The 14,266-nt window shown below is 44.4% G+C and overlaps 1 protein-coding gene across 1 annotated transcript in view; it reads left to right on the top strand.

Moving 5' to 3' along the window:
- Window positions 1-5,044: 5,044 nt before the first annotated feature.
- The window catches only part of BRICD5 (BRICHOS domain containing 5), a 530,375-nt gene continuing 521,153 nt past the window's right edge, over window positions 5,045-14,266 (top strand). Inside the window, exon 1 of the mRNA XM_069646484.1 lies at window positions 5,045-5,263. Within this exon, the coding sequence (XP_069502585.1) occupies window positions 5,045-5,263 (219 nt within the window). The remainder of the gene's footprint in view (window positions 5,264-14,266) is intronic.

Raw genomic sequence — 14,266 nt, 5'->3', positions numbered from 1 at the left:
CTCCCTCAGAGACTCTAGCAGCGCCTCCTTTCCAGTGCCTCATTGAGCATTGCTAGTAGCGGCGAGAGCAGCGCAGCTTTATACGTTTTGTAAAATTTGCTAGGGAGTCAATCCGCCCTTGGGGCCATACTAGTGGGTAGAAGCTTAGTCAGCCTACCTTCTTCCTAGATTTAACAGATATCACTGCATTACATTGACAATCAGACAGCTGGTCTGGATGCCAGTGGATTGTCCTGTAATTTTAAATCGCTTTACATGGTACACACCACTTTCTTCCATTAAAGGCTATTATTTCTTAGTCACAAACTTAATAGATATGTGCCCTAATGTGTATTAAGAACTGCTTGATCGCCTCTCTTGAGAATCATCAAAACAAGATTGAAACATATGTGTGACCGTGCCATCTCGAGCTGAACTCGATGGAAATCTCTCGCATCGTCAATTTAGAGCATTGAAGACCACCTCAAGTTGATAGGAACTCTGAAAACGGCCAGCTCTCTACTTTTGTTTATCTCATTCCAAAACTTCCTCTCTTCTAGTTCCTGCCTCTCTTCCTCCTCCTCTCTTCCAGACCCCACAAGGTGGCACCCCCCAAAACACTTAAATAATGTACAGGAGCAGTTTATGAAAAGGTCCAGAATGCCCAAAGTAGGTGAGCTGATAAGCAGAGGATACACCCTTGTTTGGGCATAGGATCTGCACTCTGTTAACAGGACACAGTAATTGCAGCCTATGTCAAGAAGGATAAACAAGGCTAGATTGTGCATATTAAATCTCAGATACGCCCAGCCTCAGCCCAAGAGGAGTCTTGGCATCGCACCACTAGAACTATACCCATAATGTTCCAGGGCTTTGCTCCCAGAGGAGCTACAGTTCAAAACTCACCTTCATTTAACAGTTGTTAATAAGATGGTTTCCTGGTGTACAAACTCTCCAGATCACCATTTCTCTTTCCTGTGATTCTGTTTTAGAGGACATTCACTTTTGTTACACGCCCATTCTCACCACATTGGCCTGGTGTTTGAGGGGCCTTTCTTTGTGGACCTTTGATTGCGCTGGTGTTCACGCTGTTGGCTTACAGCCCAAAATATCCTCTGCCTCCTCAGCATTGTGTGACGGCTTTACTGTGGCATGAGGTTCTGTACAAGCAACAATGTGTGTCATAGCCTTATAAGTATAATGACATAACATAACTGCATAAAGTCCCGTCTCTCCTTACCCACCCTATTTGTCACATATCTAGCTCTTGCTTTTACGCAGTCTAACACCACCTGCTTCAGTTGATCAGGGTATATGTTCTCAATATAATTATAATTGTTCTTTTATAGCATGCTTAATACCGGGGATCAGTTTCTAAGCACAAGCCCGGGATTCGAACCTGTATTGCTCTGAGACAAACGCGTTGTCCCTGTGCTATACTCCCAGCACCATATAGATGGCTACATATATACTTTGATAGCCTCTCCAAAGTAAGGCGCACCAAACAAACTCTTTTAATAATTACCTTTTTAACATCCAGATGTCAGGTGTTTCCAATTTTATTGTACTAGTTTGACCACTCCATTACCTTACCTACTGTGAAGAACAACATTTAGCTTAATGCAAAATCTATTTATGATGGTGCAGTTCTCGGCACCAGCTTGGCAGTCAAAGGACTAAAATTCTAAAGTTTGACCTGGCGTTCAATGTTTAAAGATACCCAGCAAATAATCCACCAGACTTTGAGGATTGCCTAAGCACAAACTCAAGCCACTCATGCACCTAACATTGCATAAACCTAATGTTGACCCTTTCGTAGCAGAAAATGGATGCCTAAAATGAATGCATTGCAGTTTACGCCATGCATCCATTTTCATTCATTGAGAGGGGGCACCAAACCTAATATTTCTTTTCACCTCCCCAGCCTCTCCACCATACAAATGGGACAACATTTGCGCCATTATGACATTTTCATGCTGGTGTAAATGCTGTGGATTCCTATGGAATTCGTCTGATTTTTACACCAGCAAAAAGCGGATTCCACAGACATCTATTGTAAATGCTGCCTGCTTTTTTTGAATGGCAGGTGGCATTTACTCCATTTGCACTGTGAAGTTAAAAAAAAAGGAGTGTAGGTGATTTTGCCTGCTTTCTACTCCTCCCTTTTGATCTTCACAGTGTAAATGAAAAAGAATTGCATGGAGAGGACCTTTTTGCCGGTAAGTGCAAATGAAGGCGGTCCTTTCAGTACAATTCACGTGGACGTAAAGCATGAGCTCCATTGTGTGCCATCTTAAAATTCTCAAAATTTGTCTTGGAAACACAATTCAATTATCACACTACTTTACAACAACCACTGCCTCCTTTTTGCAGAAATATTATCCACCTAAGACCATCACAGAACATTCTTCCCCCTCTGCATCCCTATCTCCTTCGCTCCCTGTGTTTATCGTAGCTATTTCCCACTTTCCCATCCTCTTATTTCCCCTTGCTCATTTTCTAGCCTCCAGCAGTCTAAGGTGTGGATACCCCTGGTAGGGATATAGTACGCCATTCTAGTGGCAAGCCTAGGTTCTCTGAACCAACTACAGTGTGGATTTGGCAAAGGATAAAAGCATGTTAACATAACACAATACGCTATAGATGACTATGTACACATATGATCCCTTGGCGGCCAATCACAGGAGGGTCATGTCTGTGTATTATCCTAGTATACACCACCAGTCCTCAATGGCCCCGTGAGATGCTGAGAAATCGCCTCCTTTTACCTAGGATACGTTTATATGGAAGCCACTCCCTGCTCCTGTCCTCAGTCCAAGTATCCACTTTACCTTCATGCGATTGCAACAATAGGTTTTATAGTTGCTAAATTCAGCTATTCCAAGTCACCACCAATCCCCCAAAGCATAGAGATAAGTAAGGCTCCCAGCTGTCATAATCAGATTGTGAGGACCAGAGGAGCTTCATTTTCATACAACGAGCACATTGTAAGTAGTCCATCTACAGAAAGCAACTAGTTGTGGCACTTCTATTATATCATATGTATAGCTGAAATGACATCAAATGACTTCATCCCACTGTGAAACCGCAGGAAGTGACATCAGATAACCTGTAGCCCAAACGAGGAGACACTGTACTTTTGAAAAACAAATCCGTACCAACATTTTGGGCCCATTTCACAAAATGTTTGATGCAACTATATCCCCTTCACTGGGGCCCAGAAATACGCGCCCGCTTCACTACTGACATCGGAATATGAGCAACACAGATTTGCACATTCAGATTCCCTTTTTCTCTCTGGTCCATAATTTGCACGCCCTTCGGAAGCCCATTCATACTCAAAAGCCGATGTGCGTTCAAATGCATACAAAATTAAAACATTTGCCCACGCCTGATTGGAACAGTCACAGGTGGCTGCACAATGCAGAGAAGGGCCATTTCTAAATTCTAACCCTTCTGTGCATTTGTTCACCGGTATGAAAAGCTAGCTCTCATTCTGTTCCTGCTGAATTTTATTTCCCTTGAACTCGGGTACAATTTTTTTGTCTTTGTTCTAACATTTCACAATGGACCCTCAGGTGGAAATATGCTCCCGGGGCCCATACGAGTTCTGGGAGCATATGGTAGATTCATGTGATAGGTAGTCATTTGGCATGCCAGCATCTAATTTGGGCAGTGCCCCAGAAGAATGCACAAGTTATCTTGGTTAATATACTGACCTGTACATTTGTCATAACCACATCCTCTTGCGTGATTCTTTGTGAATCAGACCTTTTAAGTCTGCAGCAGATTTAATAAACAGGGTTTGTTAACCTGCACAAAAACAGCTACTATAATCAGCAAATGCAGACAGCATGCTTACCTTTAAAATCCCAGTGGTTGCAAAGCAATCCAGAGTGAGTGCAAACAGTTATTATTCAAAATATAGAATGAAAAGAAAGACTGGTCAAAAAGTCTGTTCAAAGATCTAGAAAACACTAAAGGCCTAATTCACAGAAGCATTTTATAATGGCAAAACCCCATTGGAAAACGCTCTGTAAATCAGGCCCAACATCTCAATGTTAAAAATAATCAATAATCAAAAATGTTGAAAAAAATGTAGAAGCTGGATATAGGGGAATAAATGGTGAGGCAGTAGCGGTTAAGTGAGAGTAAAAGGTACACAGCGTTACAAGTACAGCAGCCCTGCTTAAGTAGAAATTGGTCTAATACAAATTCAGAACAGTTAGAATACGTAGTGTAAAGGTTAAGAAAACTGTTATGGTTAAAATAAAATGTAATGACAGCGTATTTTCGATTTGGTGAAACATTCAATAGACTCAAGATTTTTCATTCAAGGTCTTCACATTTCTTTCACTTCTCAGATGACCTCCTACAGCCGGTGCAAACAGCAACATGAGAGTTATAACTGTTTCCCCATCCAAAACTCTCACAGTTAACATACCTGCCAACTTTTCAAATCCAGAATGTGTGTAATATTTACCTGGCCCCATATTGGCAGGTCTTGGGAGTCTTCTCCCTGTAGAGATTTGATGTATTTTAAAGCACAGTTCGGTACGTGATCTGATTTAAAGATCACTGGAGGCCAGTATTAATATATATCCAAGGACTGCTTTGGAGAATTCTGTCGATAATTATGTATTTTAACATATATTTGAATTGTAGTAACAAATGTTGAAATTTTGAGTTATTTGTGCCAGTAACACTGGTCAGATTCGGAGGCTAATATAATTTGAAGACTAATTTATAGGAGGGATTTAGAGAATCCCTTATGAAATATAAGGAATTTAGTGCAAAGATGCATTTTAAAGCCTATTTGGCCTCTAGCACATGCCAACACCCAATAAACACACCATTGCCATTTTTCAAGACCCATTAGCACATCACTTCCAGTTTCTAGAACACTCAAATGGCCCATTAATTCCAGTTTCCATTATGCCATGTTAGTAAATTAAGTCCAGATTCCATTATGCACCGTTTGCAAAGCATGGCCGGTTACAGCTATGAGGGTGTGGCGGCCTGCTCCTGTCCCATAGAAAACACTCTCAGGACAAGGACATTTACAATGGGGAGGAGCAAAAGTGTTATAAAGAAAGGAGAAGTGATGAACTTTGTTCAAATGTTAACTCTGTTTTCTAACCCAACCATCCAGGGCAGAGTCACGGAAGAGTTACAGAAATCCACATGGCGGATATTTTGGGCCTTTCTAGCTGTCATTCTGTTTGTTGCTGTGGCTGGCGTGACCGTGGTGGGAATCTTGGGCTTTATGGACAAGAAACCCAAGGTAAGATTTCTCTGATTATCTCATCCAGGTGCCAGAAAAGCAGTGTGGGTAAAGATGATTTTGCAATGCTGGCTATTTTAAGACAGTGTGGATGCTATTTGGTTTTTTGTTTAACAAGCAATTTTATCTTTTATTTCTTTTATTTGGGAGAATCGTAAAGCATGAACCTGATCACAGATGATTTACAGAGTACATAAACAGTACATGAAAACACTTCTTACAAAAATTGTAGCAGGACACAACACGTATACAATCATAAAGGTATTTCACCCCCACAGTAATTTTGGAAAAAGATATGTATGCCTTCAACAGTTTTCAGGACAAAAACTTTTTGTTTCGACTTTCTTTACCTTTGAAATTTCCAGGGTCGGTTTTTCCTGATTTTGTGAATTTCTATTTCACCCTAAGGAATGCAGTTCCAAAGAAAGATTAGATGTATAAGCTACATAAACCAAATCCATCAGAATTAGTGTTTCAAGCATGAGCCTTCCAGTTCAGGGATTTTATAATCAGTCAGACATACTCAAATGTTCTGCCTGTGGCAATACGTTTTGTAGCCATGTGGAATACAACCTTCTGATGCCTTAAGATGGAGCAACGTATACTGGCCAAGAAGACATTTCCACTATCTATATGAGAGCACCAAAGTACAGAACTAAAGCAGCCAGGAAGCACAAAAGGCTTGATCTTACGAAGAACAGGTGTTTGAAAATTCCCTAGTAACATTTTTGGAAACATGACATTTCATAGATAGACTATATCCAGAATAGATCCTAATGATTTAGCTTAGATACTTAACAATGGTACTTTATCGTAGACTGTCCATAAAAAAGCCAAGACTGTCCTTTTTTTGAAAACTGTACCCTGGCCAAATAGTAAAACCTCTGCTTTTTTAATTATTACATTTGAGATGAACTGAACTCATTTATCTTTTAATGGCCGAGAGGCAACGCACGTCATCTTCAGACAGTGCTGAGATAAAGGTGTGTGCCATCCATGTACTGATGAATGGGGATATAATGGACCGCCATCAATTCCCCCAGCGGTTCCTTATAGAGATAATAACTTCCATGCTCAATAAAGTTTATTTGAATAAATTCATGAACTGTACACAATGCTATTGAATGTTTTCTCTTGTAGACATTTCCAATGAAGGTACTACAAATATCACAAGTTCTGGCAATCTATTTATTAGTGATACAAATTTAATTTTGAGTCAGCTAGGTTCATTGTAGAACATGCAATATGAAGCAGGAGACATTCACAAATACACAAATCAATAGTCATATTTAAATTGAGACAAATCCAAAAACACAGCAACCTAAGACATAGGGCCTCATTACGAGTCCAGCGGTAACCGAGGCGGTAAAACCACCTGGTTACCGCCGGACTCGTATTACCATTCCGCCTCCGTGACTCCCGGAAATACCAGGGCATTACGACCCTGGTGTCCCGGGAATTCCGGAGGCGGAATTCGCTAAGTCCCCATCCCCATTGAGTCCCATAGGACTCAATGGGAATGGGGAAGTGGAAACACCGGCCCCATCTCGTGATGGTGCTGGTGTTTCCACGTCCGCCTGCAGGAGGGAGGTGTTCAACCCGCCAGGTCTGACCTGGCGGGAACATCACCTCCCGCCTGCAGGACTCCGGATCGGGCGGTCCGGAATTAACAGTGGTGGCGGGTTTACCGCCACTGTTAATTCCGGACCGCCCGACCTGTAATGAGGCCCATAATTTCTAAAGGAGATCTGACTTGTTCTAGCCAATATTAGTTATCACTAGGAATATTATTCTCCTTAGTTATTAGTACTGCTAATAAGTGTTCAAAACACTAGCGGACTCTTGGATCTTGAGCTAATTTCATTAACAAAGTAAGCAGAATGACACTGATTAAAATCAAGGAATTTAGCAATGAGACAATGTAGTGCTACTTCAGATGTTCATACAACCCACAGAAAAAACATGTGCATATGAGCCATCAGGTAATTTCCCTCACATTTACAGAACTGATCCTGATTTCCAGGCTGGGCAGCACGATTTATTGCAAGAGGTACTTGCTTAAATCGTAATCCAGTTATTCGGTTCCTCACCAGACAGTTTTGGAAGAATACTAAGATAATTGTCCATACCGAAAGAGACATGCATAAAAGGCAGCTATGCTTTCAAAGTGGTTTTATCTGGGCCACTGAACACTAATTCTATTTCCTGGATGTTCAAAGAGGTTTGTTTGATTTTATTATGTGTTGACTCATTTATAGAGTTAACATTATCGTAGAAACTCAACAGCTATAGGCTGCGTATCCAGTGATATGTCAGAGCCTTATTCAAAGACAATTTGTTGATAATGGCCTTTTCGTTACATCAAATTGCTGACCATGGAAGTGCCGAAGGCAGTGCAATTTTAGTTTCAGAGGAGCCAGCAGAGTTTCATAGTAGAGTCATTCAAATACTCTTAAGAGCTTACTGCTAGTAATGCTTTTAAAAATATTCGCTCAGTTTTGTCCCACAGGAGAAATGGTGCAAGTGCTCCCACTTCCGCATCATAGCATGCTATTCCCCTTGATTTTGCATCATACACCTTTAGGGCCGGAAGGACTAAATTACCCCGATGTGTACAAGAAAAACAACATTTTCCACCATTTCCCTGGCACATAAGTACCACCACATGCTCCACTTGTTGTTTCTGTGAGGAATAGATAGAAACATTTACCCCTAGATAGATACAATTGTTCACCCATGACAATGGAGACCTATCCATACATCATTATGAGATCTTTTTCCCCCTTGCTCAAATGCTATAGCTTTGCTTCTGGTGACATTAACTAGCATACCCTTTTCAGCCATGAATGTCACATACCCAGAAAGTAATCTCTCAAGTGTGTGGGGAGTCTTCCCAATGAATACAACATCATTGGCATTAGTTAGACATGGGTTTAATCTGTGCCCAAAAAGAGGGGCCACAATGCAACCCTGCCACACCCCACGATTTGTTCAAGAAGTATTGATGCTTTCTCCTATCCCAAAAGCGTCAAAGGCCTTGGTACCTGAGTATAATTGAACCCAGATCTGTTAGGACTTTCCATAATACCAAATGATCACTGCTACCAAATGTTATTTATAGATCCATAATGGCTAGATATAAGTTCCCTTGCATATTCTGTTATTATTTGCTAATCATTAGTTATAGGACTAAACACTGTCCCAGTGTACCAAGTGTCAGATGAAAGCCAAGCTGAACATCGGAGAGAATATTATTCTCTTCGTCCCAATTGAGAAACTTCTCATAAATATGCCCATTATTCTTGGAGATATGTCGTTAAGGGCAATCGCTCTGTAGCCAAAAGGGTTAGGGGGCTCATCCTTCTTAAATATAGGAAAAAATTATCTTGTTAGCCCTGTTCACAGCAATACCATCTTGATCAGTACAGATCGTAAATGATTTAGCAATAATGCATTCTATTGTTCTGGCAGGAATTCATATACGTTTTTGGGGATCCCATTAGGGCTGGGTGCCTTTGCGCTAACCAATTCAACTACAAACCTTCCCACTGCATCTATCATGAGGTCATTTTCCAGATGGTCAAACTTGAAAAAAAGGTACTTGTAAGCATCTGAAAGTCATCTGGGGATTTTGGAAGGTCAGAAGAAGGACGTAGACACAGCGTTGACATTTCTATTTGGATGTTTATTAAATGATAAGAAAAGGCCTTACTTTCCCTATTGCTATGCAAGGTTTATGTGCCTATATAAATAACTGAGGTGCTTGTCCATCGTCATGAGGTCATAAAACACAAAAAAGGTCCACTGTACAAAAACAAATCCTAACTGACCATACCACTATTCTAACAAAAATAAGACCAGGCAAATGTCTTGCTTCTCTTGATTGTCTTTTCTCCCAGGATTTTCTCCTTGGCGTCAAACTTCTAATTAGTAGGTTAATTTCAGAAAGTCTCCTCTTGTCACCCTTTCGATAAGTTCTTGTAGCTCTTTCACAAGCTCTTTGTGCTTTCTCTCCTCTTTAGAAATTGGAATCCCCTTTGTCTCTCTCACTTATCTTTTCCTTCACACTGAAGGGCCTTTTGTACTTTGGTAGTATATATTTCATTAGCTATGGTATGCTTTCCTGATAGTTAATGTTCCCCCCTTTCCAGGGGTAGTTTGTTTGGCTTATCTTTACTCTTGTGAGTCTCTCTTGCCTTCTCTTCATAGGATTCTACTTCTGGTTTACAGTCTCTGCCTCTTAGCATATATAGTACTCTCCCCTATTCCAAGGGTATTTGTAGCTCAGTCTTACTGATATCTGTTCCAGGATTTATCGTGATTCACTCTTTCTCATAATTCTACTTTCTCGACTTCTACGTTATTGTTTCATCAGTTCTACTGAGATGAGTTCCTGCTATTCCATATTGATCCCCCAGCGGCCTCCCAGTTCTCCCGTTTTCCCTGTTACCTTGTATTCTGTCAGGGAACGTCTCTGGGGCGTCTCTTCGCTCAGGGTCTCTTTGGTTGCTGGTCTTCTCAATGACCCTGTCTTCTTGTCCCGCTCTATGTGCTCTCTCTCTCCATGTGAGCTGGTAATGCTGTGGGTATCCAGTTGGTTTGCTGCATTCGCAGCGTAGTGGTTTCAGCGTTGTTCTGTGGGTGCCCTCACACCACAAAGTTGTTATGGTCATCCCACCACCATCTGTTCCTCGGTTTCTCCCTCTATGTGGACGCTGTGCATCTGGTGCTTTGCGCTCACTCTGAGAACAGTCTCCAAACTAGTAGGCTTAGCTGCTCTCAGTTACTCCTCCTCTCTCAGGTGTTACGTTGCCAGCGGGCCTGCCCTGCTTGCGTACGCAACTCACTGCCTTGGCTCGCTTCAGCATGTGCTCCTCTTCCAGTATCCTTGTTTCAGTTAAATGGAGATTTCTGTTTAGAGGAATAGATCCTCTTTCTTGTTGGTAGCAGTATATTTTAGTTTTCTCTTCAACCAAGTTTCTGGATTGAATACTGTTCTGCGCATTTGATATTCCCATGTATGCCACTATGGGTCAATGACTTAGGGAGTTCCTCACAGGAACGTGAGTCCTTGTCCCCAAAGGGTAAGTCTCTCCCTGTGAGGTCCCACTTGCTTCAAACCCCTGGGTAAGGTTTTGCAGAGCTGGCTCACTTCCATAGCCTCACAGGGGGGGGTCTCCCCCTTAGGGAGAATAGATTAATTCCCTTGATTCGTCACAGGATTCACATAGACACTTAAAGCGATCAAACCAGTCATCAGAGGCTATATTCCCCAGTGTCGCCTCATCGTTTGCATCTTCTTTGCTGTCAAAATTTGATAGATAGCCTAGGAAGAAGTCCCAGGTAAGTATTCTTCCACAGCCCCCACCCGAGAAAAAAGTAGTCCCTTAGGTAAATAGTCCTTCCTAAGCCCCATTTGGCTTGTGGCTTTGTGCAGCATGGTCTGCACCAGGTGAGTATGCAGCATGGTCTGCATTAGGTATGTTTTCTGAAATGAGCCTGGCGCCCATGGGGCCAGGACTGACTTTATCCTTATGAGCCTGGCGCCATAGGCGCCAGGACTGCACCCAAACAGCCCCTAACAGGGGTTTTTGGGCAAGCTCCAAATGGCATGATGCCTGCTTCCGGGGTTGCTGGGCCTGGTCTGGCTTCCCGGGGGCAGGCATCATGACACTGGGCGTGGGATCAGCGCGTCACAAACTTCTCTTGATCTGGGGAAGTCCTGGCCTTTCCCTGTTTTCCCTGCCATCTTGTCCTTTTCACTTGATTCCTGTCCATGCCTGCTACCCTCTCTAGGGGCTCTATGTCTTCCATCTTGTCTCCTTGATACCAGCAGTCAGTGTATGCACTGTTCCTTCGCCACGTTAATCCATGTATATCTGTTGTTCCATAACGTGGAAACACTCGTTCACTGCCTAGGACCTTGGGTATTTTGCAATTCTGTCAGGGTCACCAGAGCCTTTTGCGCTGCCCACCTTCTCGTCAGCTACCTCCGGTAAAGGCGAAGCAAGAGCCCTGGATCAAGCCAAAGACCACCTAGAAGGTACCAAAGCACAGTACGCTGTGAGACTTGACACACCCAAGCCCTCAAGTTTGAATTTATCAAAATCTCGGCCGGATATTCCTGTGAATATTCATGCATTAAAGTGTCTGTCCATGATAAAACAGAAATCTATAGAACTCGTCTGGGTTTCTGTTTCTAAAAGCTGTTCACATAAGGCATTCATCAAGACAGGGCTGCTTGTTCACTATCCCTCTGCAGGGGGATATGTATCTTGTATATGGATATGTATATGCATGTGGGCTCTTGTATTCAACAAGAGCCCACATGCTCAACAGGGTTGTGGAAAGCTAATAATGTGAACCTTGTTATTGGGGGTGGGGCTTTAAGACAAAGGTGTCTTTCAAAGAAGGTGATATAAGGCACATAATTCTACCTTTGGCACAACCTCTACATGCTGATAATGCCAGGGAAAATAGGGATAAACTCCAGCAGGAAAGACTCATATTTATTGCAGCAATATGATGCTATGAGTAGAAATAAATTGACACCAACCTGGAGGCATTCATGTGGTATGGCATGGTAATGTTTATTTATAAAGCGCCTATACACAAGGCAAGTGTTTCAAGGCACTCGTGGAGGAAGGGAACGGGGGGGGAACTGTCATTCAGAGCCCTTGATTTTCTGGACGATAACCAGTCTGCTGAGGCAGAGTAAGTGCATATAATACAATTAACAGTGTAGATAACAGCAAATAGGTCTGACAACGATTCTGCAGTTTTTTCAAGAGCATATAGGCGACACCATGCAGGAGGGGAGATGGAGGGAAGGACAGCGATCTTCAAGGCATGGTACGTTCAGATCGTGAATGTGAGGTTCAGGTCTACGCTGCTCTATGAATGGATCGACGATTGCTCATTTATATACTCTATTGTCAGTTGAGTAGCTATGCCATTTACCTCTGGTACCAGTGGCGTAACACAAGTTGTGGTGGCCCCCCTGCAAGCCTTGCTGAGGGGGCCCTCCAATTCAGCAACAAATCAAGGGTCGTGCCACACTTTGGGCCAGCCTAGATTATCACACTTGCGCAATACGCACAAACGTGCTGCTGAACGAATATGCCGCACACTGCACTAGGAGAAAGATATACATATATGTTTTAATATAACATAAAGCACACTGTCTGAGAAAAATTGGCTAAAAAGCCAGAGTGTTTGCAATTGTTTTGTGGGGTAACACCAATCCAATAGATGCAAGTCACCAACAGAGCACAGGAACATTAACAGGCCGATTCATGGAATCAATGTGCGCTGAAAAAACGGCACACGCGTGCGAAAACGTGCGAATCGCAGTGAAATAGCGCAAATCGCAGTGCAAGTGCGATTATCGCACAGAAAACATCGCACATCAATTCATGGAAGTCCGTGCATGCGCAAAATGTGGGATGTGCGCTGAAAAAGTGCGCGGCGCACATAACAAAAGTAGGCGTAACACGCAGAATGTGGACAACTGAACAACTCGTGAAAATGTGGGCGTCACGGGGGAAGTACAGGAGGCAAGTGCACAGAACGCCCACACGCTCGCCTGCAACACGTATTCATGGAATCGAATAGGGAAAAACAGCGCACGGCCAAAGACGCGCACAGGCCCATACATGTCCCCCACACGAAAGCAGGCGGTAGCGTCCCTGCGCAGGAATAAAATGTGCGCCAGAGAAGGCCCACACGCGATCGGGCCTGGGGGAGCGTGTGCGTGTATTCCAGAGGTGCGCGAGAAGTTTCACACGCGATCGGGCCTGGGGGGAGCGTGTGCGTGTATTTCAGGGGTGTGTGAGAAGTTCCACATGCGATTGGCCTGGGCGCGTGTATTTCAGGGGTGCGCGAGAAGTTCCACACGCGATTGGCCTGGGCGCGTGTATTTCAGGGGTGCGCGAGAAGTTCCACACGCGATTGGCCTGGGCGCGTGTATTTCGGAGGTGCGCGAGAAGTTCCACATGCGATTGGCCTGGGCGCGTGTATTTCAGGGGCTCGCGGGTGTTTTCACACACGATCGGGCCTGGGGGAGCGTGTGCGTGTATTTCAGAGGTGCGCAAGAAGTTCCACACGCGATTGGCCTGGGCGCGTGTATTCCAGAGGTGCGCGAGAAGTTTCACACGCGATTGGCCTGGGCGTGTGTATTTCAGGGGCTCGCGGGGGTTTTCACACGCGATCGGGCCTGGGGGAGCGTGTGCGTGTATTTCAGGGGCTCGCGGGTGTTTTTACACGCGATCGGGCCTGGGGGAGCAGGGTACCACTCACCGTCTGCCTTGCGTGTAGAAGAACGCGTAGCCAACACCCACCCGCTGTGAAGTAATAGCGTGTAAACCCCAACGCCTGCAAAACACACGCACCGCACCCCACGAAAAGCAACGCCCGTGCGCGATACGTCACAGACGCGCTAAGGGCCTTTGGTCCAATGGAATCGCATATGCGTGCTGACGCGCTTACGCGCTAAGGGCCTTTCCTCGATTCACATGCTGACGTGCAGAATTTTCACGTGCCAAATCACTCCGTATCAAGCTGGCCACGTGTAAGCACACGGAAGACCACGCTCCTGCCCAAAAGGCTGAATTACTGCCCCCCAGAGCCCCGGGCAGCCTCCCACGAGCCATCTGCTGCTGCCTGCCTGCTGCCACCGTGCCCTGCCATTTGGTGCCTGCACATCAGCCATCTGCAGGGGTCCAGTTGCTGTGTCCACCCCTGCTGGAACAGAACAATCCCGACTGGGATACCATTGCTCCACAGCCCAGCCCCAGGACCCAGTTGCCCACCCACGCCTGCCTCGGGGGTCGCCACGTCGGGGCAAACACCATCCGAGACCACTGGCGACCCCCAGCCAGAGGGGCAGAGGGTCACCAGCTTCAGTCAGAAGGAAGTTGGTGTCCTGGTGGAGCTTGTCCTGGGGCATTATGATGCCCTCTTCGGATCACCACGCGCCGACAAGGAAGGACGGGACAGGATCTG

Source organism: Ambystoma mexicanum, chromosome 2q (assembly GCF_040938575.1).
Source record: "Ambystoma mexicanum isolate Mex_15411 chromosome 2q, UKY_AmexF1_1, whole genome shotgun sequence".
Taxonomy (NCBI): domain Eukaryota; kingdom Metazoa; phylum Chordata; class Amphibia; order Caudata; family Ambystomatidae; genus Ambystoma; species Ambystoma mexicanum.
This window is presented reverse-complemented; position numbering and strand designations above follow the sequence as displayed.